The sequence below is a fragment of the Nematolebias whitei genome, chromosome 7, assembly GCF_014905685.2.
Source record: "Nematolebias whitei isolate Nwh7 chromosome 7, NemWhi1, whole genome shotgun sequence".
Classification (NCBI taxonomy): Eukaryota; Metazoa; Chordata; class Actinopteri; order Cyprinodontiformes; family Rivulidae; genus Nematolebias; species Nematolebias whitei.
This window is the reverse complement of record NC_056504.1, coordinates 6,704,630-6,731,374: the sequence shown is the minus strand read 5'-3', so window position 1 is coordinate 6,731,374 and position 26,745 is coordinate 6,704,630. Positions and strand designations below refer to the sequence as shown.

Below are 26,745 nucleotides of genomic sequence, written 5' to 3'. Positions count from 1 at the left end.
GGGTTGTATTTGAGTTTGTACGTTAAACTGATCATTTACACATTGTATGCAGTTCAAAGGCTGAGCTAGAGACAGGCTCTGAACATGTTCTCTGACATAAGTGACCTGAATTTGGTATAATTAAAAAAATAATAATAACCTTACAACCATCCAAGTGCATGTTTCCAGCTAATGTCAGCACAAAAGGCACATTAAACCAAATGTTTATGTTGTACATGCCATATCTTCTAAACCAGGGGTCTGCGACCTGCAGCTCTGGAGCCACATGCGGCTCTTTGGTCCCTCTGCAGCAACTCTGTCGAGCTTTGATCAAAACTGACATAAACCTGAATTTTACTGGTCGTTATACCAACAACAAAAAAGAAGTGGTTTAAACAGCTTTCCTGTCATTTATTTTGCAAATATGTGAACACTGGAGCGAGTCCAAGAAGTAAAACATACTTTAACTTGACGCTTCATTTCTTTTTTTATGAAGAACCATCTGCATTATAGATTTTTTTACTTTGAAAAAATTGTAACAACTGATTTTTCCCCCCTTTCTTTTAAAGAATCTCGTCTTTTACTTTAAGAAAAGTTAAAAATCATTAGAAATTTTTTGCTTTGCAATGTCACCCCTACTGGCCACAAAAGCCCCATCCAGCAAACCTAAAGTGGCCCACGGGCCACCAGTTGATAACCACAGTTGTAGCAGGTTGTGGCGGCTCCGGACACGTTTAATGTCGTGAATGAAGGTGTAAAAATGGCTCCTTTGATCTTAGAGGTTGCAGACCCCCCGATTTAAACCTTCAAAAATAAATAAATTCAGCTCTGCCAGTCTTTAATCACAGTATTTGTATTTTTAAATAGCATGCAACAATGCCTCTTTCTACAAACCCTCAAGGTTACTTCTGCTTCAAGCCACCGTCATTATTTAGCACATACTGTATAATGTTTTTATAATGTCTTCTCAGACCAACATGCCTTAAAGTACAAAATTCAGCCTTCCTATCTCAAATACAAATTTGGTGCTATGTGCCAGTCGATTGCAAATGTCAGCTGAATATCCCAAATATCAAGGGTACTTTTCCTTCTCATCCTGGGTGGCTTGAGGCTAAAGTATAGTACCACATTCTTTATACCTCAGACAACCCTGAGTCTTGGTTAGATAAGATAAGCTGGGCGTAATGGAATTAGACTTGACAAGACTCTCACTCAGTGTGTTTGCCTTTGGTGTCTCCTTAACCTTTTCGAAGAAGTGCCGAAACCTCCTGCCTGAGAAGAGCCTTCACGACTCTCGTATACACTTTAAAAGACCCCCCCACCCCACCCCAAGAAGCTTGGGTCCAACTACCTTTTCCTCTCAAACACCTTTAATAAAGTTAAAAGTTCAGTGTAAATGCCAAGTCTCCAAGTTAAAGTGCCTTTAATGGAGTTCTGCTCTTCTAATTGTACTTTCTGCCATATCCAATCAGACAAATTACCAGCTGGGTCAATTTCTTTTGATTTTTTTGCAGTATTTTTAACCTAAAATAGTAATTCTCTGGAGTGAGAAGATAACTTCTATGACAACAGTAGGTTAGCTTAATGTTTTGACGCTAACGCTTGTCTCCTGATTAGACAAGAATCATCTGGTGACCCATCTGATCGCTGTGGAGCGAGGGGCATCACACGATGAAACCATGATCCTCTAAAGTTAATATCAAAATTCATGTTTAGATCGGAAGATAATTCAAGCGGTCCGGACCAGGACTTCAACCATGAAATTGATTCTGTGCACAACATTAGATAAAACTGCAAAGGACAACTGCAGCAAACATCAACTAATCTAAATGCATCCATTTCTGTGCCTTTGCGTCAGAATGAAAAGTCTTGGCTACGTTCTCAAAATAGGCTTGCATGAGACAACACTGCCCCCTGCAGGATTGTTTTGAAATAGCACATGGGTCAAAGTAACCAGACTGTATTCAAGAACTTCTTTTGTGCTTTAACTGCATCATGCAGAGAAGAGCAAATATATGCCAGACAAAAACGATGACAACAGCTATATCCACAGAAATAATATCGGATGCTTTGTTGTCTTCAATTGTACAACTTCAAACTTTGTTACTACGTCAATATTAAACATTTTTGCCCACTTGGTGAAACTTTTATTGGAATGCAACTCTTTTCTGATTAATTACCTGGGGATCATGCGAGGATCCTTGCTTTCAGTGAGCTTCACCACCTTGGAATGCCTTCGTGTCAGGACACTACAGGCCACTAAAGAGAAATCAACACTCTGTGAAGTATTGGTACATAAAAGCTTGTTAAAAATGCTAAGTTTAATAATGATCATTCAAAAGACCATTAGTAAATTCAACTCCACCTGGAGCAGAAGAATTTCATTACTTCTGTGTTGAACTGTAATAACTGAAGCTTTTCGCACATCATCAGCCCCTAGTGTTGTAGTCAAGACCACCTAACCCGAGACCAGGTCAAGACCAAAACCAGTGTACACCGAGAAAAGACTTTTAGGGTCCGAGACCAAGTCAAGATCAAGACCTCAAGTCTTGGAGCTCAATCTTTTCACAGATTATCTGTCGTATGCTCTACTGTCACGACATAGTGACAGTTCTAAAAAATATGTTAAAAAAAAAAAAACATATGTAACTTATGAAAATCCATCCATCCATCCATTTTCTTTACCCGCTTATTCCATTTTGGGTCACGGGGGTCGCTGGTGCCCATGTCCAGCAATCACTGTGCGAGGGGCGGGGGACACCCTGGACGGGTCGCAAGTCCATCACAGGGACACATAGAGACAAACGAGACAAACAACCATTCACTCTCTCACTCACACCTAGGGACAATTTAGAGTTACCAATCAGCCTAACATGCATGTTTTTGGTCTGTGGGAGGAAACCGGAGTACCCGGAGAAAACCCACGCATGCACGGAGAGAACATGCAAACTCCACCCAGAAAGGCCCCTGGACCGGGGTTTGAACCAGGGACCTGCTTGCTGAGAGGCAGCAGCTCTACCAGTTGCGCCACCGTGCTGCCACTTATGAAAATAGTTTTTATAAAAAAGTTACATCCTGTAAGTTTAAGTTTGCTTTTGAATGAATGTATCAGCTTTTGTAAATTTTCAAAGCTACATAACAAAAAAAATCAGACATTCAGTGTTTTTTGCACAATAATGTTCATGTCATGTGACTCACTGACACAAAACTTATGTTAAACTACTTCACTGGACCTGACAGACGAGGCACCTGCATTTATTTTTCATTTTAAAGCATTTTTTTTTTAATTTTACATAAATTTGTTCAAAAATCATGGTTTTCCATCAATAACTAACTAGAAAATGATTGAAAATGAGAAATAAATGATGGTGTCTTGTGTGTCAGGCCTATTAGAATAGTTTAACATTAGTTTTGTGTCAGTGGGTCAAATGATGTAAAATATATTAATTTTAGTTTCTGAAGAGTTTGTTTTGGTAATTTGTTGACGGTCCCTAAGAGAACCATTATGTCTCGGAGGAGGAGCAGACTGAGCTCAGCTGACTGAAATCAGACTGCCTGCTTGGGATCGAACGAGAGCAACACACCGCTGAAGCCACGGAGCTCGAACGTCCAACATAAAACTAACTTCACCGCAGTAGAGAACCGAGGCTCCAGCACGAACGGTTCAGAACCAATTTGAAATGAGAAAAAAAAAATCTATTAACTGATTAAGTCATGGTTTAGACTGATTATTGCTAGAGAATTTATTCTGACCCAAAGTGCAGCCGGGACTGGTTCTGAATGAGGCTTTACAGCAGACAGCCGCTCTCTTCCAGGTACTGCGTACTGGTGCAGAATCTTTTAGTGGTACGCAGTACGGGACCAGACTGGTTTACTTTCACCCCTGGATGTGACGTTACGTTCTGCTGTCTGTATTGTTCTGTTGGTACAGAACCACGCGTGAGTGAAAGGGGGTGGGCGTGACAGTGGTAACAAAAACACGTATTTAGCAACGAGTCAGGTATGAATCAGTACGTTTTGCATCCAATAAAAATAAAGATGTTAACAAATAAACTGGACAAGATTCGGGCAATTTAGTGATATTTACACAGTTGTGGTCTTGAAATAAAATCCCAAGTCTTCAATGTCCAAGACCGAGACAAGACCGGGACCAAATGTGGTCAAGTCCAAGACGAGACCATCAAAAAGTGGTCTCGAGACCGGTCTCGAGTACTACAACACTATCAGCCCCATGTTGTTTTTTTTAAACAAATGACATTATGTTTAAATCACATAATGCACAAGGCATTACTCTTTAATACCGGTAAGTTTCCTGCCTGTTATTTAAAGGATACTCTCCCTCTCCTGTGCTATCATCAGGTTCTGTTGCTCCAGCTGCTGGACCTTGCGTTCAAAATTCCCCTGTTCATCTTTTAGACGCTGCACTGACTCCTCTTTCTCCTCACTCACTCTGTAGGGAAAGAAAGACCAATGTTAAACAACAAACTGTTGACATTACATAATCCAAGAGGTCAAAGAAATACACAAACATGCAACATTTAACTATAGAAGTGAATGATGTAACTCGTCAAAGCTTACCATCTATGAGCTTAACGTCAGATTATTACCTTGCAAGTTCCTCAATCAGGTTTGCAATTCGTTTTTTATCTTCAAGACAAAGGTCTTTCAAAGAGACTTGGCTCTTCTCTCTGCTGTTCTCAGAGTTCACCTGCGTGAATAATGTTCACAAGCGAACAATTATTATTAGGTAGTAGTAAAATATCCTGAAGTGAAACATCACTTATGTAATGAAACATTTACTTCATGACGCAAAGAGGAGAAGAGTTGATTTAAAACAATGCTTTACCTGTGACAAAGGGTGAAATGCATCATGGGGCTTAGAGACTGTGTGCATAGTTGGTATAGCAGCATGTTGGACTGGCACTTTTTCTGTTGTGAAGGCTCCAGAGAAATCACTTTCCAAGTGTCTCTGCGTTCTTCCTGCCGTCTTTTGTGTGCCTTGATTTTTACACTCAGAGCCGTGTTTCTCTCTGAGCTTGGTTCCTCTTTTACCGGATGTACCGGTGCCATCTGGTCCGAGACCGAAAGGCGTTCGAGTCTTCATTCCACTGTCAACTCCTGAGCCAGTTAGTAGAAAGACATAACAGGAAAAAACGCTACGGGTAAGATACGTATTAAAATTTCCCCACAATGTGACCACAAGTTGTCAAAAGATCACGAGACTCACCAGGAACGAATACCAAAGGCTGTTCCTCATCAGACACTGCATAAAGAAAAGAGTCGCTTTAGTTTTATAAAGGACAAGAACACACACAAACCACAGAACAAATTTGCAACATCAGGCTAAGAATTGAAAGAGAACATATTATTTTTAAAAGTTTGAACAAGTAAAACTAAAGTGTACCTCCTGCGACCAAAAGGCAGTGTGTGTGTGTGTGTGTGCCTGTTATCAGAATATTTCATGAACCACGAGACAAATTCAAATAAAACTTGTAAGAGCTAATCACTGAAAGTACAGCTACAACTTAACTTTTAGATTCAACCCCATTCAAGATGGCTGCCACAGCCAGGCGAGCTTAAAAATGCCCAAATGGCTACAACTCAGTGAGATTTAGACGTTGACATACACTTTAACGTGGTAGTCATTCACAACACATTCTGTCCCTGGCATCATACAAAAAAAATAAAATAAATAAAAAATATATTACAACACCACCCCCCACGCATACTGCTTTTTTAAAGGTTTGAACATGTTGGTAATAACACACACATTATATGATATCCTGATGCATGCTCAATAATCCAGGTAGAAAAATTAAATAAATTAAAAAGTAAAGTCCACTGGACGCATTTAATAAAAGAAAAAAAAAATTGTTGAAACGTTTCGTCTTTCATCCAAAATGATTTGTCTCCCATCACCCTCTGTACCACGGAGCGGACAGCGTCCCCACTAACAAAGTTATTTTATTTTATTCGGTTTCCAAAAAATGTCCTTGTATATTACTATTGGGGACGACGGCACTCCATTGACCTTGCTTTGGGATTTAAGCTTGAGGTTATAATAAGCATTTGTTTTTGGAGTGGTGGCTCAGAGGTTGGAAAAGGTGAGCCTATGATTGGAAGGTTGCCGGATCGACTCCCTGGACCCACAACATCAAAATGGGGGTGGAAAAGGTGAGAAACACCCACACCTGTCTCCAACCTAATTTGCACCACTCTGGGCCCTTAATCCCCACCATCTGCTCCCAAACAGGTCTCACTTGAAAATGAGTCCTTGAGACTACCTGTATAAATAAAGGTTAAATAAAATATAATAAAATTAGGTCAAATAATTCAGAAAAATCCATACAGTACTTTAGCATTGTTGTGGCTGAATAAGAGTGTTAGGAAACACAATAGACTTAAGGGACGATGAAAGCAGGTCAAATCTTTAACATAAATAAGACCTAAGCTAACTTAAGAACTATTAGCCAGCTAACATCATGCTGTTTTACTTCCTGACAAAACAACTTTACTTTCCTTCTGTCCAGCATACGAAACAAATGCTAATACTGTGGAAAAACTACCACTTTGTTTATGGTTCTGAACTGAAAATTTAATCTTTCAGAGTTAAATAAAATAAAGTATACCTTCATTCATCCAAAATATCCCTGAATCGTCTCTCTTTTTCGCTGCTGTCGCCATGTTGAAACAACCGCCACCACTCCCTGCGAACCAAGCGTTGCTAAGGGACTTTAGCCCCGCCTTTATTTTTGTAACCACGTCTCTGATAGGTTGAGAGCTGCAATTACCCGCCTTTTGATTGGCTGAAATATACATCGCTATTGCTTCCAAATGGCATTCGTCACTTCCTGTGCGGTTGTTGTCAGCTGAGCTGGAGGATGCTGTGCCGGTGTTAGAGAATGTCTACCTTATTTTACTAAAATAATTGCTCGCAGAATCCAAAATGGAAGAGACAAAAGAGAACTTATTGTTCAAAGGTTTTGTTGAGAGGCTAACACTCGGCATTACTCAAATACTCGGTTTGTATTGATATTTTTCTCATTAACATTAGCCATTTTAGGTTAGCTTTCATGCTCTGTGTTCATTAAAATGATCAAAAAAAACATTTGCCCTTGTTGGTGCAGAGAACATGCCAGGAGTGGTTGATGTGCGTTTTGCAGAGAGGGAGTCAGCAGATAAGAGGAGCCTGCTGTCATGGGAACAGGTCAAAAGAAAATAAAGATTTAATTTGTACAATTTTAATGCTTACATTGGTTATAAATAGATATGTTGGATTTGTCTCCCAGAAAAACACATGTATTTTACCAGAAGACCTGAGAAACTTTTACCTCACAACTGACGGGTTTGCATTAACCTGGAGCGTTAAATTAGACAGTAGGTGATTTCTCATATTCCTCCAAAATATTCATATTCTATATATTATATTCTATAACTCGTATTCCTACAAAAATCTTAGCATTCAGCTCATCTTCAGGCACAGTCTTTACTGCGTGGTTCTGTTTGTGTTCCAGATGAGTGCGTGCCCTTGGGTTGCATGATGATCAACAGTGTGAGCAGGCTGTGTCCTCTTCTACAACCTGTATCGCTTTTCTCTCTCCCAAATGCGCCCTCACTGGCTGACCTGGACTGGGAGGAGAGCAGCAAAGAAAGTGGTAAGCATCTACCGGTCAGATCCTGGTGTGGGTTCAACTCCATAATTACAACGTGTGTGTGCTTACTTGTCCAGAAAGGAGGCTAATGAATGAGCAGTTGGTTGGAAAGTAAATATGTGCACAAGTTTCATTAGTGTTTTCTGTCAGGACTGGAGCGTGCGCCTGCTGCGCCTCATTTTGACGCCCGGAGCCGCATCTTCGAGCTCGATTCTTGTGGTGGGAACGGAAAAGTGTGTCTCGTTTACAAAGCGTGCACTCCAGGTGCTTCATTTAAATTCACATACTCTAGATGTTATTTCATGACAGCATGTTTACTTTTTTTTTTTGGTTCGTGGAAGATTAAAATGCACGGTGGTTGTGTACATTTTCCAGGTGTGGTAGCCCAGCAAAGTGAGATCTGGTTTTTGGACCACTCGCTGTGCTGGCATTTTCTGACGGAAACATTTACCGCCTACTACCGACTGATGATAACACACTTTGGTCTGCCTGAGTGGCAATACGCCTACACCCCTTACGGTCCAAGCCCCCAGGCCAAGGTAGGAATCGACTGTCTCGTTCTTTGAAGGCTTTTCTGGTATATTTAACTCTTGAATTATCTGCAAGTACATTCTATAAAGTAGACTTTAATTTGTATGTTTCATGTTCAAGATGCTGCAATTTTAACTCGTAATATTTTATAAAAAAAATTGTTTAAACTTGAAATCATAAACAGATGTTTTTGAGAATAGTTCTCTTTGTGTATATATGTGCTTAGTGTCAAAACTTGAGTACAGGAAGTAGCATGCTTTTCAGAATTACTCTTCGTATTTGTGCATGCACATTATTTTAAATGATCTGTGGTGCGGTTTTCTCAGCAGCAGTGGGCGTCCCTCTATCAGCCCCTGATCTTCAGCAATGAGCTCAGCCAAGCAGATGCTGCTGGAGATCCCTTTCTAAACAAGCTGGACCCCACCAAGGCTTTTAAAGGCAAAGCCAAAGTGCCACCCCCCCAGAAGAAGCAGCTGGCCCAGTGCAGCTCAGGGGGTGCTGCCAAGAGCCAAGGCAATACAGGCAGACCCGGTGGAGCAAAGCGGTGATAAAGTTCCCTGTCAAGAAAGAAGGAAACCACGCAGTGTTACTGTCTGAACGGCATGGTTTTAAAAAAGTGATCGGCCATTGTTTATTTACTAGACGTCACCTCATCGCTGTGCAACGTGAAGTCAGACAAAGTTAAGTGTCTAAGAAGATGCTTACCCAGGGTTCTTTGGTAATCTGGCTCAGTTTATGTCTTAAGTCGACACAAATGATGCAGATTGTTAACAAATGTTGAAAAGGAAACTGATTGTCCCTGAGCTCACTTTATCTTTCAACTTATTACCAAAACACAATCAATTTGTAAGTGCTTTTATGATTTTTTGGCTGCTCGTTTTTGTTTTATGCTAAGTATAAAAACAGCTTGCCTCTCAAAGTGTCGCACATTTCTGTGTTTCGATAACAGGTGAACTTTTAAAAGCAAGATGTAGAAATTTCCGTCGACAAGACCAAAAGTAAGAACTTGAGTTTGAAGCTGAAAAAGACTGAAATGCAGTTCTGCAGAACAAAAACGTTAAAGACATTAGTTACAGCTTCCATGTGAGAGTCATGTTTTTGTGCATGCAAACCAAAGGTTACGCCGGGCCTCGGAGCGACTTCGTGACCACGAAGTCTGCAGCACCTGACGCACCCGTCATCACATTTAGCTACACAAATGTTTGCAAGCAAGTCCAGAGCAACACAAAATAATACCGTAAAAATTCAGTTTTTTATGAACTGATGTGAACTGCAGCATTTTTCACCTTTTTCCATTTCCTGTTTGTGATGTCAGAAGTATAACAACATACCTGATCAAACCTGATTTTGTTTAGAAACGACATATTTGACCGTTTTTGTCCACAGGCTGCTGTTGACAGGCGTGGTGGAAATGTGCTGCGACTCCTCCGTGCAGTGAGGAGCACACGTCCTGTTTCTGTTTTATTTTCATAAGTATCCGTGCACTGTAGGGGGCTTGTTTACCATTCTTTACATTCCCTGAAATTTCAAGGATCCTGAAGGTCCCTGGTTTTGTGAACCACTATGTGATATGTTGATGTTCTATATTTTATTTACCCTGGTCTTCATGGTCACCTCAGCTGCTTTTCTCTTCATAAGATAAACACAAAATATGAGACAGCATGTGTTTTTTGTCTTTTTTATTTTGTACTAAATTGAATAATCCTCCTTTTTACTCCTTTTTCCCCCAAAATATCTTGTGGCTAGTATGGATAACTAGGTCCACAAAGCCCAGATCCATCTACAGCACAGGTAAAGGGTTTCATTTTGAATAATTTGAGTCGTAACACTTAAAACTTTTTTGGAAAAGTGTTTATGTTCCCATTTAAGCAGTCGGTTTCTGTCCTTTTAACCCTCAAGTTTGAGCAGCATACAGATGTTCACACAGCTGTACAAGCACCTAGATGATTGTATTTGCATGAGGTTTTGCACATGTATCATCACAGTTTTCTTCTTTCTTCAGAGGAATAGATTCCTCCTTTTGCTCTGAGAGAGGCGGGTGGTGCAGCTCTACAAATGCCTTGTACACCCCTGCTCCCAGCACTCCTCCGATGGGGGGAGCCACTAGAGGCACCCACCACCACCCATTTCCAGACCTACACAAATAGAAATCTCGAGACGTTAGACTGAACAAAGGTCAGAGGTGAAACAAAATCCCTTCTTGTTTACCTGAACACGTCCACTCCCCAGCCTGCTATGGCTGTGAAGACCCTGGGTGCAATGTCCCTGGTGGGGTTGATGGCGTAACCGCTGTTGCTGCCCAGAGAAAGGCCGATGAGAACCACCACCAGACCTACTGTGAGAGGTTCTCCACCCCTGGCAGCTGGCTGGTTCTTCTGGTCGGACAGAGCCATCAGGCAAAGAAGCAGCATTGCTGTGCCAAACACCTGGAGCAAACATCAGTAAACATCCCCAAAGGTTTCAACGTTGTCAAATGCAATGGCATAAAATAGTCATAAACAGTACATGGATTATAAATAATAAAATGAGGCAAAAGTCAAATATTGAATCTGAGGATTTTGGAAGTTTTTGATTATTAAAAATGAGCACTGAAAACAAACTGGACAGTTTCTTGTTTGGCACGGAGGACCCTTAGGAAAAATAGATTTAAATGAACTTTATTTTAAGATCCCTGTGAAATGAATTTTATGAACTGAATGACAGAAGATCAACGTTTTTCTGTGTCCAGTTCTGCCTGTCAAATTCAAAATCTTACTTCTAACCCACAAAGCCCTCAACAACCTAGCTCCATCTTATATTACAGATCTTACTGTTCCATATTTTCCTAACAGAGCACTTTGCCCTCAGACTGCAGGTTTACTTGTGGTTCCTAGAGTTTCCAAAAGCAGAATGGGAGGAAGATCTTTCAGTTCTCAGGCTCCTCTCTTGTGGAACCAACTTCCATTTTCTGTCCGTGAGGCTGACACATTGTCCAGTTTTAAGACTTTCCATTTTGATCAGAGTCAGAGTCAGAGTTTCTTTATTGTCATTCGCACCTCATGTGGTACATGTGGTGGAGCGAAATTATGTACACAGGGTCCCAGTTACATCCAACAATAAAATGTATAAGAAAAACAGTAATAACATCTAAGATATGAACTAAGAAAAACATCAACTAAATATACACTAAGCACTCATAACATAAAACATTGAACATCAGCACAAACATGAACATGAGTCTGTGAGCAGATGTGCACGCATGAACACATCAACATTGAAACAGATCAGCAGCAACATGAAACAGATCAGCAGCAACATGATATGGTTTTTCACAGTGATTATTCTAGTTAGAGATTCATGAGTCTAACAGCCTCAGGGTAGAAGCTGTTCCTCAGTCTAGTGGTTCTACACTTAATGCTCCTTAACCTCCTTCCTGAGGGGAGTGGGGCAAAAAGTGTGTGTGCTGGGTGGGTGGGGTCCTTCATGATGCAGGTGGCCCTCTTCCTGCATCTGGAGGTGTAGCTGTCTGTGATGGTGGGGAGACTGATTCCAACAGATTTCTGTGCAGCCTTCACCACTCTCTGCAAAGCTTTTCTTTCTGCAGCTGTGCAGCCTCCATGCCACACATTGATGCTCGAGCACAGGATGCTCTCCACTGCACACCTGTAGAAGGAGGTGAGGACTGAGCTTCCCAGACCAGCTCGCCTCAGCCGTCTGAGGAAGTAGAGTCTCTGATGAGCTTTCTTGATCAGGCTGGTGGTGTTGTTGCTCCAGCTGAGGTTGTCATTCATGTGTACACCCAAGTACTTGTAGCTGGAGACCACTTCCACCGCAGATCCTCTTATGTTCAGGGGGGTGTAGGTGTTTTTGTTCCTTCTGAAGTCCACAATCATCTCCTTTGTCTTCTTCACATTGATGTGAAGGTTATTCTCTCTGCACCAGCTCTCCTGGTGTTCCACTTTCTGCCTGTAGCTGGACTCATCATTGTTTGTGATGCATCCCACCACCGCTGTATCATCTGCAAACTTTACAATGTGACAGCCTGGATGGGTAGCTGCACAATCATATGTGAGCAGAGTAAACAGGAGGGGGCTCAACACACATCCCTGAGGAGAGCCAGTGCTGAGGGTTATGGTGGAGGAGGAGAGGTTGTGGATCCTCACTAACTGTGGTCTGTTTGTTAAAAAGTCTAGTACCCAGTTGCAGATGGAGGGGCTTAGTCCTAGTGTGGATAGTTTGTCCATCAGGGTTTGGGGGATCATGGTGTTGAAGGCGGATGTGAAGTCCACAAAGAGCATACGGACGTAAGAGTTTTTCTGCTCCAGGTGGTTGAGTGCAGTGTGGACCACAGAGGAGATTGCATCCTCTGTTGATCGGTTCTCACGGTATGTGTACTGATGAGGGTCCTCGTTGATGTTGATGGTTGTTTTGATGTGAGTCATGACCAGTTTTTGACCAGATAAATCCTATAGTTAAGGTTGGCTTGTTATGCTGCTATAGGCTTAGACTACTGGAGGTCAAATAAACCACATTTCTATCTTAACACGTGATTCTTGACCTGCCATTGTGTATCTATTCCTACTAAACCCAGCCGGTCGAAGCAGATGGTTGTTTGTCCTGAGCCTGGTTCTGCTGACGGTTTCTTCTTCATGATGGAGTTTTTCCTTTCCACTGTCGCCTTCAGGCTTGTTCAAGATGAGAGTCTGCGATGAAGTTAAACTCAAAGCTGCTCCTCAGATAAATATTATTAATTTTCTTTTTGTTTTTATTGTTCTTATTAGTCATTTACTGGCTTATTAGCCTGCTGCTCGTTTTAGTTTACTCATTTTGAGTCTGCACTTTAGATCGTCTAACCTGCAACCTCCTCACCCAGTGATGCTGTTTAGAAACTCGGTATGTGATTGAGGAGGAAAAGAAGTTGACTGGTACTTGTGTTATTAATTAGTTCAAATCTAAAGTAACTGTAAGCTGTTTCATAATGAGATTCTTCTTTAATTCTTTGGACTAAAATTCACCCATCTTTGTGTCCACTATTCTTTTGGAACGTGTTTTGTCAATTTCAAATGACAATTTAATCATTTTGGAGTGGTATATAAAGTTGTGGTTGTTGTTTTTTTTTTTTTCAATTAAGGTTTATATTGATAACAAATAATTATATTCTTTGGCTGTTTTTCCATTTTACAACATCCCATGGTAAAATCAAGATGTCTTGTAATGCAAGAAAGGACTTAGTATGTCTACCTGGTCAATGAATCCACCCATCAAGGAGAGGTATGGTGCAGGATAGGTGGCAAAGATGCCAGCGGTGGCCTTTGGCCCAGTTACAGTGAGGTTTCCTCCACAGTAATCATAAATGGCTTCTGCAAATATGTTAACAGAATTGTTCATTTTCCATCTTTTCAGAATTGTTGTTGAAAATACTGCATGGAGTAGGTTTTAACATGTACAGTAGTGCATCCTCACCATAATAAACCGCATAAACTGTTACAGCTGCAAGAAACGAAGCAAACAACTGTGCCAAAATAAACAGGGGGAGCCTCTTCCATGCGAGGCGACCAAAAACACACATTGTGAAAGACACTGCTCCGTTCATATGAGCTCCTGGAAAAGAAGCCGATTAAATGTGTTATTTATACAAGGAAAGACCTTTAAATGATCTGTGGGGGTGTCGTATACCTGAGACATTTCCTCCAATATGAACCCCCATAGCAACAGCCAGTCCAAACCCAATATTTATGTTGAGGAAATGTCCAAACGCCCCCTGTCCAGTGACGACCTGGGCCACACAGCCCAGCCCCAGCGCCTGTTCAGAGAAAGAACCCAGAAAACACACGGTCCAGTTATTAATCTGTGAACACTGACTACGTCAACATTTAAACAACTTTTTGTATTTTTTCTGCATGCTTTTGCAATCTCGCCACATCTGCATTCTTTTTGTCTATTTTAGCCGTTCATATATCAAAATGCTCAGTTCAGTCCTTTTCATTCAACCTTTTTTTAAACAGGTTAGTCCCGTTGAGCCACGAGGACTCGTTTACAAGAGCTCTTGAAGGGATGCTTTGACTTTGGGGTTTTGTAACTTTTACATGTTGAACGTAATAATGAATATGCTATCAATAATTTGATTATATTGGCTAAACATTATGTTCATAAATGTCGTTTTTCCAAATGTAAACCTAATGTGAACCACTGGAAGAATGAGCTAAAGTCCTATGCAAAATCTTTAAAATATGTAAAAGGAAAAAATGCTGGCAAATTTCTTAGTTTCTTGGTTAATTTCAATTTCCTCATAAAATGCCTTTTTTACTTCTTTTTATCTTTTTTTATTTATTTATTTCCATTATGTTATGAATCACCTTTTGTAACTTTCGATTGTAAGAACTGGTACTTTTTGTTTTGTATTGTTATAGTTAAATAAAGTTTTTTTAAAGAATTAGAATACTGTATCGTGAAAAAAAAACTACTATAGTGCATTAATAGATTTGTTATTTTGGTTATGACGGGTGTACGATAATTTCCCTCAAAATACGATAATTTTATGTCTCTAGTACGATAATCCTACATTTCTCACCTGGCAACACTGTAGGGATGTCACAATATTTTTTGTCCAAGAGTACGAGTACTTAGGTTTGGGTACTTGCCAATACTAAGTACTAATACAGAGTTACTACTAAACATTACACAGTGATTTTAGAAACACTTTCCTCATATTGAGAACACAACAAAGAGTCTGCTGTCTTAGCATCACCTGTGTTTGTCTTCAGATATCTCTGAATTATGGACATTTGTTTTGTCTTCAGTTACTTGCAAAGTGAAAGGGGAAATCACGCCACCAAGCTTAAAAGTGGTAATGGTCCAAAGTATCAGGGTGTTTTTACGAGTAGGCTGCAAGTACAATCCTACTTGAAGTTGATATTGGGCCCAATACCAGAATCGGTATCAGGACACCACTGTTTGTGCTTGTAGCTTTTGGCTAGCTCTGTGTTACTCTGGATACTTAGCAAGCCTTTTGCTGCCTTTACATTTTAGCTAGCCTTTTGCAATATTTAGCTACCATTAACCTCTTGGTCTTTTTAGATTACCTCTTTCTGCTTGTAGCTTTTAGCCAGCCAATTAGTAATTTCAGCATCTAGTACGCTCCTGATACAATTCAGTTTTAGCTACTTTTTAGATTGCATTTTGCAACTTGGGCAGCACGGTGAAGCAGTTGATCGAGCTGCCTCTCAGCGAGCGAGCAGATCGCGCCGGTTCAAATCCCAGCCCGGGGTCCTTTCAGTCTGCATGTTCTCTCCGTGCATGCGTGGGTTTTCTCCAAATACTCCAGTTTCCTCCCACAGACCAAAAACATGCATGTTAGGCTGATTGGTAACTCTAACTTGTCCCTAGGTGTGAGTGAGAGAGTGAATGGTTGTTTGTCTCTCTGTGTCCCTCTGATGGACTGGAGACCTGTCCTGGGTGTCCCCTGCCTCGTGCACATTGATGACTGGATATGGGCACCAGTGACCCCCACGATCCGAAAAGGAAGAAGCGGGTAAAGATAATGAGTGGATGGATGGATGTAGCAACTTATTGCTTAGCCTTTTGGTACATTTAGCTTTTAGCTAGACATGGGCTACTTTCAGTATTTAGCTAGTGTTTTGCCTCTTTAGCTTTAATGACCCAGTTTCAACTTTCTCAGCAAATTTCATCGACATTATTTTACAGATATATACAGACGTACCTGTGTATGTACATGCATACATATATATACATATATATAGTTATCCAAAAAGGGAACTGAGAAGTTCTAAGTACTGGAAATCAAATTATGTGTGACACAAGGCCAAGAATGTAAGTAAAAAAAATAATGTTTGTCGATGAAAGAGAAATAGCTGACACTGGGAAACAAACTGCAGGAAACAGGAAGAAGTGTTGTTCAACAATAAGACTGAGTATCTGGGTTAAAAGTGAGCTGTAGAACACCAGATGTCTGTGTTCATGTCCTCCCACTTATCCAAATGTCTTGTCAGGCTTTTCTTCACCGTGCACGCAGCAGTAGGGCTTCCAGTCTAGTGGCTTTTTGTAACAGTGACAGATAACGTGACTTTGAACACCCCTCCACTGTTTGACCATTGCTCTTGCAACATTAGGTTTCCTGGTTCTCCCCCTGACACCCACCAATCACCACACACTGAGCACTCATGTGCACAAATGGATTTTTGTGTGTGTTTTTGAAGATTGGGTCAGGTCATCAACATAAAGAGCATGACATCAGTTATACACATGGAGGTCACGTGTGAATGGAGATAAAATGTTAGGACAGGAGCATTCAAACCATGGTGGGTGTAAGAAGTTTTCTGTCACCTTTTCTTACAAGGGGTGCTCAAAACATATCACACTTTACAGAAATGTTTAAAGGAGAATGGGTTCTTACCATCATCACATATGTGCAAAGGAATTCAGCAAGTCCAACGCGTGAGAGCTCATTCCTCAGCCAAACTCTGGGTCGGGTTACATCCGCTCTCCTCTGCAGAGAGACCTCGTGTTCCTTCATTTTTACTTCCTGGTCCCTTGTTTTGGTAAAAGTTATGTTTTTGATTTAGCCCAGAATAAAGACTCCTCGAGTTCAAACTCTCCTGAAGAATTGATGAAATGTTTTCAGTGTCAAGCAGTGATCCAAAAATACAAGACTGTGGCTATTGTCGCCTCTGAATTTCCTTCTATTCTATATCTTAATGTCTGTGTGTGTGTTATTTGGGCGTGCATCTGTCATATTTATCTCTGCTACACAAAATCATTTGGATTGGTCCACAGTTTATAGCTTTGTTTCAACTCCACCTTCTGCTCTTAACCCTCGGTCAGATCCTCCAATAGCTTTGACCAGTGAGGGATTTTTTTTATTTTTTTTAGAAAACCACCCAGCTGAGTTCAGTTTGCCTTTAAAGAGAACTCCTAATAACAGAAACACAATGAATGGAACACATCAGCAGCATTTAGACCCAGTTTTGTGTTTCCTGTCCCGTGTAAAGTCTGTTTATCGGAGTCAAAGGAGCGTGGGAACAGACCGATCAAAGTATTGATGGACAGCTTTAAAGTCTCACATTATCTGAACTTGACGTTAGAACATGTCGAGGTCCACACAAGCTTTTTCCATGTTTTTCCAAACATGTTTCTGTGTTTGTTTTTTTCCATGTTCAAACAAGAGAATACGAAAACATAAAGTGAGGTTTTTAAATGACAGCAACGTTTAGGAAAATACCAGAACCTGTTTCTCACATCTCCATTATTCCTCAGCTCTGATTTAATTTGTAATCTTGTTGACAGGATTTTATTCATCTGGTGTCATGGTTTGCACACAAAAAAAATCAACACTGCTTCTCCAATGGCACTCTGGTAGCTTTTCCTCTGGTGCCCCCTAGTGTCGGGGGGTTGGAAACGCAGACTGGAAGATCCAAAGTTTTTGTGAAAAATGCCCAAATTAGCTAAAAAGAAATTAAAAAAAGTATGAGTTTAAGATTACTGTAATTAGATGTTATTGAAAAAAAAACATGTTTGTCCTTCATTTCTCATTGTGGTGTCTGTACTACACTTTGCTATATCTTAGATCCTTGTATACTGTTTCTTTTTTTATGCTTTATATTTTTGCTATTTTGGGGTATACTGTAACTGGGACTTTGAGTACACAATTTCATTCCACCTCATGTACCACATGTGAAGCGAATGACAATAAATAACCTGTTGTTCAAAAAAATGTAGAGGATTATTTCTCTAGATAATGACGCTTTGTGACCTATTATCACTGAATGACATGTGATAGCTCAACAAAATAATGAGAATCCCAGTGCAGGTAAATAAAAAAGTTTAAAGATTTGCATTCTTTGAAGGAATGAATGTTAATTTCCCTGCCTTTTATGCCTACATTTTTAAGCACAGTGTTTGGGGGATTGATGGTGCAGAGGTTAGAGAGGGTGAGCCTGTGATCAGAGCGTCGCTGGTCAACTCCCTGGTTCAGCTCCCCGGACTGACAACATCAAAATGTGGGTGGAAAAGGTGAAGCACACACACCTGCCTCCACCCTCTTTTGCCCCACTCTGGGCTCTTGAGCAAGGCCTTTAACCCCGCAAATGCTCCCCGAGAACCTTAGATGGCAGTCCTGTGCTTCACATGTGTCACATGTGCAATGGGAAAAATGCTGATAATTAATTTACCCAATATAAGAGAGTACAATAATAAATAAAATAAATTGTGCTATAAAATATGTGTTGAAATATTGTATAGCCATCTTTGAGTTTTCTAGTGAAGCGTTACAAATGTTAGGTATGAGCTGAGTCTTTGCTCCATGTCCGGAAGTAGTGGAGTTGTCAAATGGGAAGGGGGGTGGGGATTTGGTATCTATACACAACGATATGTATATATATATATATATATATATATACACATATATATAAAATACACAATGACTCAATGAGACTAACCTGTATAAGTAAAGGTTGAATGAACAATGGTGTGTGTATATTTTCTTATTCTTCTTTTTATTATTATTGCAGATGTTACAGTGGTGGTTGGACGCATCACAAACAACGATGAGTCCAGCTACAGGCAGGAGGTGGAACACCTGGAGAGCTGGTGCAGGAAGAACAACCTTCATAACAATGTGGAGAAGACGAAGGAGATGTTCGTGGACTTCATAAGGAACAGACACTGTGTTCATTCGTGCTCATCTGCTCACACAGACTCATGTTCGTGCTGCTGTTCAGCGTATAACACCTAGTGCTTAGTGTGTTTTTAGTTATCGTTTTTCTTAGTTCATATATTAGATCTTTTTACTGTTTTTCTTTTACAATTTATACTTTTGTTGGATGTAACTGGGACCCTGTGTACACCATTTTGTTCCACCTCATGTACCACATGTGGTGTGATTAACAATAAAGAACTTCGAAACCTTGAATCCTTGACTTCTTCTGGCTCCTTCCTCGGGGGTCACCACAGTAAACTAATTTACACAAACACTTGGTAATTTGTCCTGCTGAGAGTTTCACCATGAGTTTTAAACCTTCTGTGAGATTTCATTCAATCTTTATTTAGTCCGGTTGATCCCATTGAGCCTCGAGGACTCATTTACAAGAGAGACCTGATTTCAACAAAGGATGATGACAACATATTTGTTTTGTCTACAGATGTCAGCTCTGCTAGCACCATATCAGAGCCTCTAAAAATGACAAAACAAAATCCTTTTACCTTTGTACCTGTAAGAGAAAATGTAGCACGATCAGCTGCGAGATTCAACCCACCTGACCTTCTTGTTTCCCAGAGGCTCATGAGGACCACTTGTAAATTTTCACTTGTACATAATAAACTCTGTTAATATTTTACCTTGTGGAGTCTTGTCTCGTACCAGTCTGGGTCTCCTGAAATCATTACATTACCCAAGAAACATGTTGTATAAAATGTGTTTTCCTGGATTTCAGTTAGGTGGATTTGGCATGAGGGAGTTTACAGAACAGTGCTGAGATCAGGGACATGAAGTCAGACCATTGAGGAAATTGAGCTCCAGCAAGTCTCCACCTCTCCTAAACTCAGCCTGTTTACTGCTGATAGTCACTCAAACACTCCTCCTTGTAGGAGTAAATGATTTGTTGGAACTACTATAAAAGCAGCTCCTGGATCCCATTCTTCTCTTTAGAAACATGTCTTTCCAGGACCTATTGTATTGTCCTGTGTGGGTCTTCTCCACAGCGGTGCTGGCTCTGGTCGTGCGCCTACAGCGCCGAGCCCGCTGGGATCCAAAAACCTGCCCCGTTCGCCTCACAGGGAAGACCGCTATTGTGACAGGGGCCAATACAGGTGAGTGAAGTCTTATTACACATAATCTGGGCACAGACAAACAGAATGGGATGAGTATTTTAGGGGATTTGCCTTTTTTTTTAAAAAGGAGCTTAAAGTAAAAATCCAGACTCGAACATTAAGTGAAAACACCAGCAGCTGTAGCAACATGTGGTCAAAGTGATAAATACTGTAAAAGAGGGAGTGAACATCTAAAACTTTAAGTTAAAAAGTAATTATATTTGTCAAACAAATGTGAAAAGTAGAATATTTCTGTATGAAAAGTTCTGGAGGGGAAGTATGCACATTGAATGGAAATGTTTAGGCACGGATCCTCTCAGGGACAGGAGTTGAGTAATACATTTTTATTGCCTTTCAATTGATTGTAGTTTTAAAAAAAAGTTTTGAAAACTTGTTTTAAAAAAAGCCAAGTATGAAGGAACAAGCAGTAAAATGATCAGAGTTCAGTGCAGGTGCCAGGAGCAGCTGTAGTCTGGGTTTTACTTTGACGTTTTTTTTTCTATTCAGAGAAATTTGTCATTTTTACAATAATGCTGGCTATCATCATTTCATTACTGACTCAAAAGGTTAAGATTAAGTTAGAAACTGCTGAGCAATTAGGAATCTGAAGAAGCAAAACTCTGGCATGTACCTTTTTTTTTTAAAAGACCGAGAAAGGAGGAAAAGTTGGATTTCCAAACATGAGAAATGAGTAATCTCTGCGTAACTGCTTTCAGGCTGCTTCACTGTGTTTTAGGGGTGGGGGGGTCATTGAGTTTCAGTGGGAGCAGCATTGAGATGATTTTCTAACTCAAACCTTGTGTATAAACCAAGCTTTGTTGAGAAATTAAGGGTCTTTTAGCTCATAATGCACTCACAGGGTGGGCATTTGAGTAAACTGCTCTCAGGTTATTTCTGCACAGTGTCAGCCTGAGATTACCGGTAGTCCATATCTGAGAATATAATCTGTTTTATGCTCAGTGTCTGATAAGAAATCAGAATGTGGTTGAACATTAAACACAACATGGGAAGCCAAGTTCTTTGATTTAGAACAAACCGTCAGAGGTTCTTCTGCTGATATTAAAAAAAAAAAAAAATACATGATCCTGATGCATGCTCAATAATCCAGGTAGATAAATCTAACAAGGAGAAATCAAGCCCTCTCGACAGATTCTTCTTCGTTGGAACGTTTTGTCTTTTATCCAAAAGACTTCTTCAGTCTGAGAAGCTGCATCAAACTCAAACAGCATATTTTCAAATGGATCCACCAGTTTTGCTGGTGACGGTCAAAACCAGCTGATCACATGCTCAAGAAGGACCATCAGCCTAACAATGGATCATTAGCACACTGATGGCTGTTTACTGTTCACAGAGGGCTGAGTGATACTAGCAATCACAGCAATGTAAGAGGGGGACAGTTGAACACGGAGGCCTCCACCCCTGTTTAACGATGGACGGTTTCTTTTCACAAAGATGGCCTCCTTTACTCCTCTCTCAAACCATCGTTCCTCTCTGTCCAGGATGTGAACATCTTCATCCCTGAAAGAGTGACCGCTGGCCTGGAGATGAGTGTAGACAGCAGAGTCCTGGCCTGATGATGTTGATCTTCTGTGCTGGGCCATCCTTTTGGCCAGTGGCTGTTTAGTTTCCCCGATGTAAGACTGATCACCCTCCTGACACTGAACAGCATACACAACATTACTCTGTTTGTGCCGGGGGACTGGATCTTTGGGATGAACCAGTCTTTAATGTATTTTGGGGTTTAAAAGCCACTGGGACGTTATGTTTAGAAAATAAACGTCTCAGTTTCTCTGATACTCCCTCAACATATGGAATGACCACTGGTCTGGGTCTGGGTTCCTCCTTTTCACCTGATGGCTGACTGGAGTCCAGTTTGGGTTTCTTCTCTGCTTTCAGGAAGGCCCAGTTAGGATATCCACATTGCTCTAGAGCCTGTTTTGTGTAGGATTTCTACTTCTGCCTGGCTCCTGAGCTAGTGGGGACGCTGTCTGCTCTGTGATACAGAGTCCTGATGACTCCTGACTTGTGCTCCAAAGGGTGATGGGAGTCAAACTGCAAATACTGGTCTGTGTGGGTGGGTTTGCGGTACACCTCAGTCTGCAAATGTCCTCTATCAGAGACTGAGACCTCACAGTCCAAGAAAGCCAACCTGCCATTTTTTACATCTTCTCGTGTGAACTTGATGTATTTATCCACAGAGTTGATGTGGTCAGTAAAATGTTGGACTTCCTGAGATTTAATTTTAACCCAGGTGTCGTCAACATACCTGAACCAATGACTTGGTGGTGTCCCTGAAAAGGACGTCAAGGCTCTCTTTTCTACCTCCTCCATGTACAGGTTGGCAACAATAGGAGAAACTGGAGACCCCATAGCACACCCATGTTTCTGCCTATAATATTGCTCCCCATATGTGAAGTAGGTTGACTGCAGGCACAGTTTCAAGAGTTGACCCAGTTGTTCTGTGGAAAGTGTGGTCCTGCTGCTCAGAGTGGTGTCTGATTTTAATTTTAAACTGACCACCTCTACTGCATCATCAACAGGAAGTGATGTGACATCAAAAGAGACCATTGCTTCATCAGTCTCCATGATGACATCCCTCACCTTATCCACAGATGATTGAGCTTTTAAACCTTTTTACCCTTTAGTGCGAATAGTTTTTCCAACAGAAAAAACATAAAATTTATGTTTTTCAACTTTTTTGAGTAGCAAAATGGCAAAGCTGTATCCTGTAGGAAAGTCCATGCGGGGTTTGAAAATGGCTTCCTGAAAGCCATGTGGCAAATTAAAGAGCTGGTCATGGTTCCTTATGGTCCTCTCCATTTTTTAAGTACTGCATTATATAAAAGGATGCACTGTGGAAATGTGATGGGCCAAAAATATGTTTGTTGCCTGAGGAGAGCATGGCCGCGGCCGCTTCCTCAGGCATCATTGTATAAATGAGTCAAATCTGCTGCAAAATGAAAATATGTGCTTCTTTTGTTTATCCTGCAAATGATATAAAATGTTTATACAGCTGTAATTAAAGTTAACGAGAATAAGATGCTTATTGTTCACAGAGTCACTTCAGAAGAAGTGGTGTCTGTTGATGCAGTGTGTAATTGAACATGGTCCATATTTTACATGCCCAAAACACTGGCAGTCTACGACTGTTAAATTTTTATTATTATGATTTTACCTTTATTTATACAGGTAGTCTCATTGAGTCATGAGAACTCATTTTCAAGAAAGACCTGTTTTTGGGAGCAGATGGTGGGGGTTAAGGGCCTTGCTCAGGGGCTCAGAGTGGGGCAAATGAAGGTGGAGGCAGGTGTGTATAAAATAAAAAACAAAAAAAAAACAGTAAATAAAATGAATTAAAAAAAAACAATCCTCAAGTAAAACTGAGCTTTTCAAAAGTTAAAAAAAGTAATTAATGATTGAACCTCGTTGTTTGGCCGTTTTAACTGTCAGCGGTGAATAAAAGCTGTTTGGTGTTTCTCCTCTCTTCCAGGTATCGGGAAGTTCATCGCCCTGGACCTTGCTCGCCGTGGAGCCCGTGTGATCCTGGCCTGTCGAAGCGAGGCTCGAGGCACAGCAGCGCTAAATGAAATCAAGCAGATTTCAGGAAACGCAGACGTCCACCTACGTCTGGTGGACGTCTCCTCCATGGAGTCCGTCAGGGGATTTGCAAAGAGGATTATTGAGGAGGAGAAAGCGCTCCACATCCTTGTGAACAATGCTGGAGTGTCAGGTGATGCATGTCCCCTACAGCAGAGCAGACAGGGAATTCAAAGCTGCAAATATGCACTTTTGTTCATTTAGAAACAATATAATTTAGTATCTTTTTAAAAATCTATTAACAAACTTCAGTAATTAAAAACCTTGAATATAAGACTGCATGTTGCCCGCCACCTTCTTTGCCAAATTTTTAAACTAAGATCATCTTTTGACGAGAGGGGACAGATTTAGCACCATTTTTATTAACAACAACCTTCTGAGATTTTGTGAGATGTGTTGCACGTATGACTCCCAGCTACTACCACACCAAATTTTAGCCAAATACTTGCCAAATTGACTGAGTTATAGCTATTCATATGTTTACCAAGAGCAATAGGCTCTTGCAGCCGTTCTGAATTGGGATGGCTCCAAGTGTTAATCGGTCGTAAATGTGCATCGATCTAATGGTTCGTTAGATATTTTGCTAACAAGACAGGCGAAAACAAATACACACAGACACAGCACAAATCTTTATTGCACTTTCGCCAGTAGCTGTAGGCAACAATAGCCACAGTAGTTTATATTTTGTGTTGGATTTGGGCAAACACAGACTTGGCCCACACTGGACTTTGTCCCAAAGCAACGGTGAATCACAGAAAACTAGTTAGGCTTTAAGTTCGATTTGTGGAGAAACTGGGAAAGCGTTGACTCTGCAGAAAGACCTTGTTGCTCACTTTGTCCCAACTTTCAGACTTGTGAAAGCAGCGAGATGTACTCTCAAATTTATAACGATGGTTTGAGAGAGGAGTGAAGGAGGCCATCTTTGTGAAAAGAACCCGTCCATCGTTAAACCGCGGCGGAGTCTCCGTGTCAAGTTGTCACCACAATGCTGCCACTGTATCACTCAGCCCTCTGCGAATAGCAGGCGGTCATTAGGGCACCAACGACTGATTGTTAGGCTGATGGTCCTCCTTGATCATGTGATCAGCTAGTTCTGGATGTCTCCAGCAAACTGGTTGATCCACGATGAGAAGGTGCTATTTATAAGACTGAGTTTATTGCAGCTCCTCAGACTGACGAAGTCTTTTGGATAAAAGACAAAATGTTTCAACAAGTTTGTTTTTTAAATCCATCCATAGTACCTGACTTAACTTTGTTAGATTAAAGAAAATACTTTATATTAAACTAAGGTTTTTATTTGTTTGTTTCTTAAAGCCAGAAGGATGGATCTTGGTGTCAATAGTTCTGTAGCAGCATGTCTGGTATTTGGTTTTTATACAAAATTAAACAATTGAAAGAAGATACTCCTGGTGATTCCATAATTTTTGCTGGGGGGCTGTAGAGCCTGATGGAAGCACAGCATGAATGACTGAGAAATGTGTTGCTTTTTTATTTCCTACCAGCACAAAATTCTTCATATGGTTCTTATTTGATGGGAAAATGACCAAAACCAGTAAACGAAGGACAGAGAGGTCAATTGTTCAGCAGAAGGGAAGTAAAACATTCTCATAAATCTGCAATCAACATGAAAACCCCACAGCTTTAATAAAAAATACAATCCTACTTTCTGTGCTGAAGGGACTCTTTGCTTGAAATTGCATCAGCATGTCTAATAATCATCAACGATTGTGGCAAGACATGTTTTTAAAAAGGCCACCGACTCAACAGCGTGGCCAGTCTTATTGAAGAAAAAGGACTTTCACCAACCAGTAAAGTCAGTCATACATGACTGGGCCACAATCAGGTTTGTGTTGACACCGAAGACAAGTCAGTCATCAAACTTAGTGTTGACTTAAAACAAAGAAAAGGGACACGCACTTCTGGAGAGATTATGGTAAACCGCTTTGATGAGGGTAAAGGTTGAGGCTTTTCATTGGTAATGTTTAGCAACCGTTCCAGTTTTGCCTGTGAAAAAGTAGATTATTATTCTGGATTAAATTAAATGCACATTTTTATATTTAATGTTGCTGACAGGTTTGCCCAGACAAATCACCAAAGATGGGTTTGAGGCTTCTTTTGCCACCAACCATCTGGGACCATTTTTGCTCACCAACTTACTGCTGGGTAAGACTGGGTGTCTCTGCAAAACACCAACAGTACCAAGAATGATAAATTATGATTCCTCAGCTTTCTTTTCCTGAGATAACATACTCAACTCCACTAATTTCATTTTCCCTTAATTTTATTCTTTTCTCCTTCTAGACCTGATCAAGCGCTCAGCTCCAGCTCGTATCGTCACCGTCAGCTCAGCCAACCACTGGAGAGGTCAGGTGGACTTCTCCCATTTTCATGGCGAGAACCTTTATTATAGCATGGATCGAGTGTACAACCACACTAAGCTGCACAACATCATCTGTACCAACGAGCTGGCACGCAGGTTACAGGACACAGGTGAGCTAAAGCCAGTCACTTTGCAGATAAGTCTGAAAACAAATAAAAAATCAGCAAGAGCAGATCGATTATTTTGCTGTTTTCTCTAACAGTTAGCCACCCTGCATGGGAAAATTATATTTTTGATTCAAACAATTCAGCATTGCTTTTATGGTGTAGACGCAGGGCAGCCGGGTGGGGACCCGAAAGTCCCAGGTTCGATCCCCGGTCACTGCGTACCGCGTGGTGTCTCTGGGCAGCACACCTCATCCCCAAAATGTCCTCTGGACGCTTTCAATAGCTGCCCACTGCACCACCTGGTGGTGGATGGGTTAAATGCAGAGACTAATTTCACCATTGTATGGAAACATACAGTGATGACATTATTATTATTATGAAAGAATAGTGAAACCTGCTCTGTTTACAGTGTTGAAAAGGACGAAGGGCAAAGAACAGTGGACCAGACAGACTGGTTCTCAAAGCAAAGTGGTGTCTCTAAATTGGGATATTTTGCTGCATCTAGGAGAGAAATTTTAGTATTTTGATGTCTTGTTCCAGAGTGATGGCAGGATGGAGGAACTGATGGAATGATGAACTGGATAGATCTATGGATGGATTGCTTCTTCTCACAGTCATGGTGTAGAAGGAGCTTGGCCCAAAGGCAGTGCCATGGATGGATGGATGGATGGATGGATGGATGGATGGATGGATGGAT

At 40.8% G+C, this 26,745-nt stretch overlaps 4 protein-coding genes across 4 annotated transcripts in view; 2 read left to right on the top strand and 2 right to left on the bottom strand.

Annotated features, from left to right (window-relative positions):
* kiaa1328 (KIAA1328 ortholog) overlaps positions 1–6,704 on the bottom strand; it is a 20,373-nt gene extending 13,669 nt beyond the window's left edge. Inside the window, exons 1-5 of the mRNA XM_037679197.1 lie at positions 6,609–6,704; positions 5,207–5,242; positions 4,826–5,097; positions 4,587–4,687; positions 4,314–4,429 (exon numbers count right to left, since the gene is read on the bottom strand). Coding sequence (XP_037535125.1) covers positions 4,314–4,429; positions 4,587–4,687; positions 4,826–5,097; positions 5,207–5,242; positions 6,609–6,663 — 580 coding nt within the window. The 5' untranslated portion in view covers positions 6,664–6,704. The remainder of the gene's footprint in view (positions 1–4,313; positions 4,430–4,586; positions 4,688–4,825; positions 5,098–5,206; positions 5,243–6,608) is intronic.
* Positions 6,705–6,831: 127 nt separating this feature from the next.
* Positions 6,832–8,710, top strand: tpgs2 (tubulin polyglutamylase complex subunit 2). The gene is made up of 7 exons (XM_037679195.1): positions 6,832–7,001; positions 7,107–7,186; positions 7,269–7,356; positions 7,494–7,631; positions 7,782–7,895; positions 8,007–8,170; positions 8,492–8,710. The coding sequence occupies exons 1-7, from the start codon at positions 6,926–6,928 to the stop codon at positions 8,708–8,710; spliced, it is 879 nt and encodes a 292-aa protein (XP_037535123.1). The 5' UTR covers positions 6,832–6,925.
* Positions 8,711–9,838: 1,128 nt separating this feature from the next.
* On the bottom strand, positions 9,839–16,962 carry aqp7 (aquaporin 7). The gene is made up of 6 exons (XM_037679194.1): positions 16,555–16,962; positions 13,818–13,944; positions 13,605–13,742; positions 13,383–13,501; positions 10,371–10,588; positions 9,839–10,297 (listed from the first exon to the last, which is right to left on the bottom strand). Exons 1-6 carry the CDS (start codon positions 16,672–16,674, stop codon positions 10,102–10,104), a joined length of 918 nt encoding a protein of 305 aa, XP_037535122.1. The 5' UTR covers positions 16,675–16,962; the 3' UTR covers positions 9,839–10,101.
* A 2,845-nt stretch (positions 16,963–19,807) lies between these two features.
* The window catches only part of zgc:64106 (uncharacterized protein LOC393348 homolog), a 13,221-nt gene continuing 6,283 nt past the window's right edge, over positions 19,808–26,745 (top strand). The window contains exons 1-4 of the mRNA XM_037679193.1: positions 19,808–19,964; positions 23,455–23,694; positions 25,635–25,724; positions 25,863–26,051. Of these exons, the coding sequence (XP_037535121.1) occupies positions 19,808–19,964; positions 23,455–23,694; positions 25,635–25,724; positions 25,863–26,051 (676 nt within the window). The remainder of the gene's footprint in view (positions 19,965–23,454; positions 23,695–25,634; positions 25,725–25,862; positions 26,052–26,745) is intronic.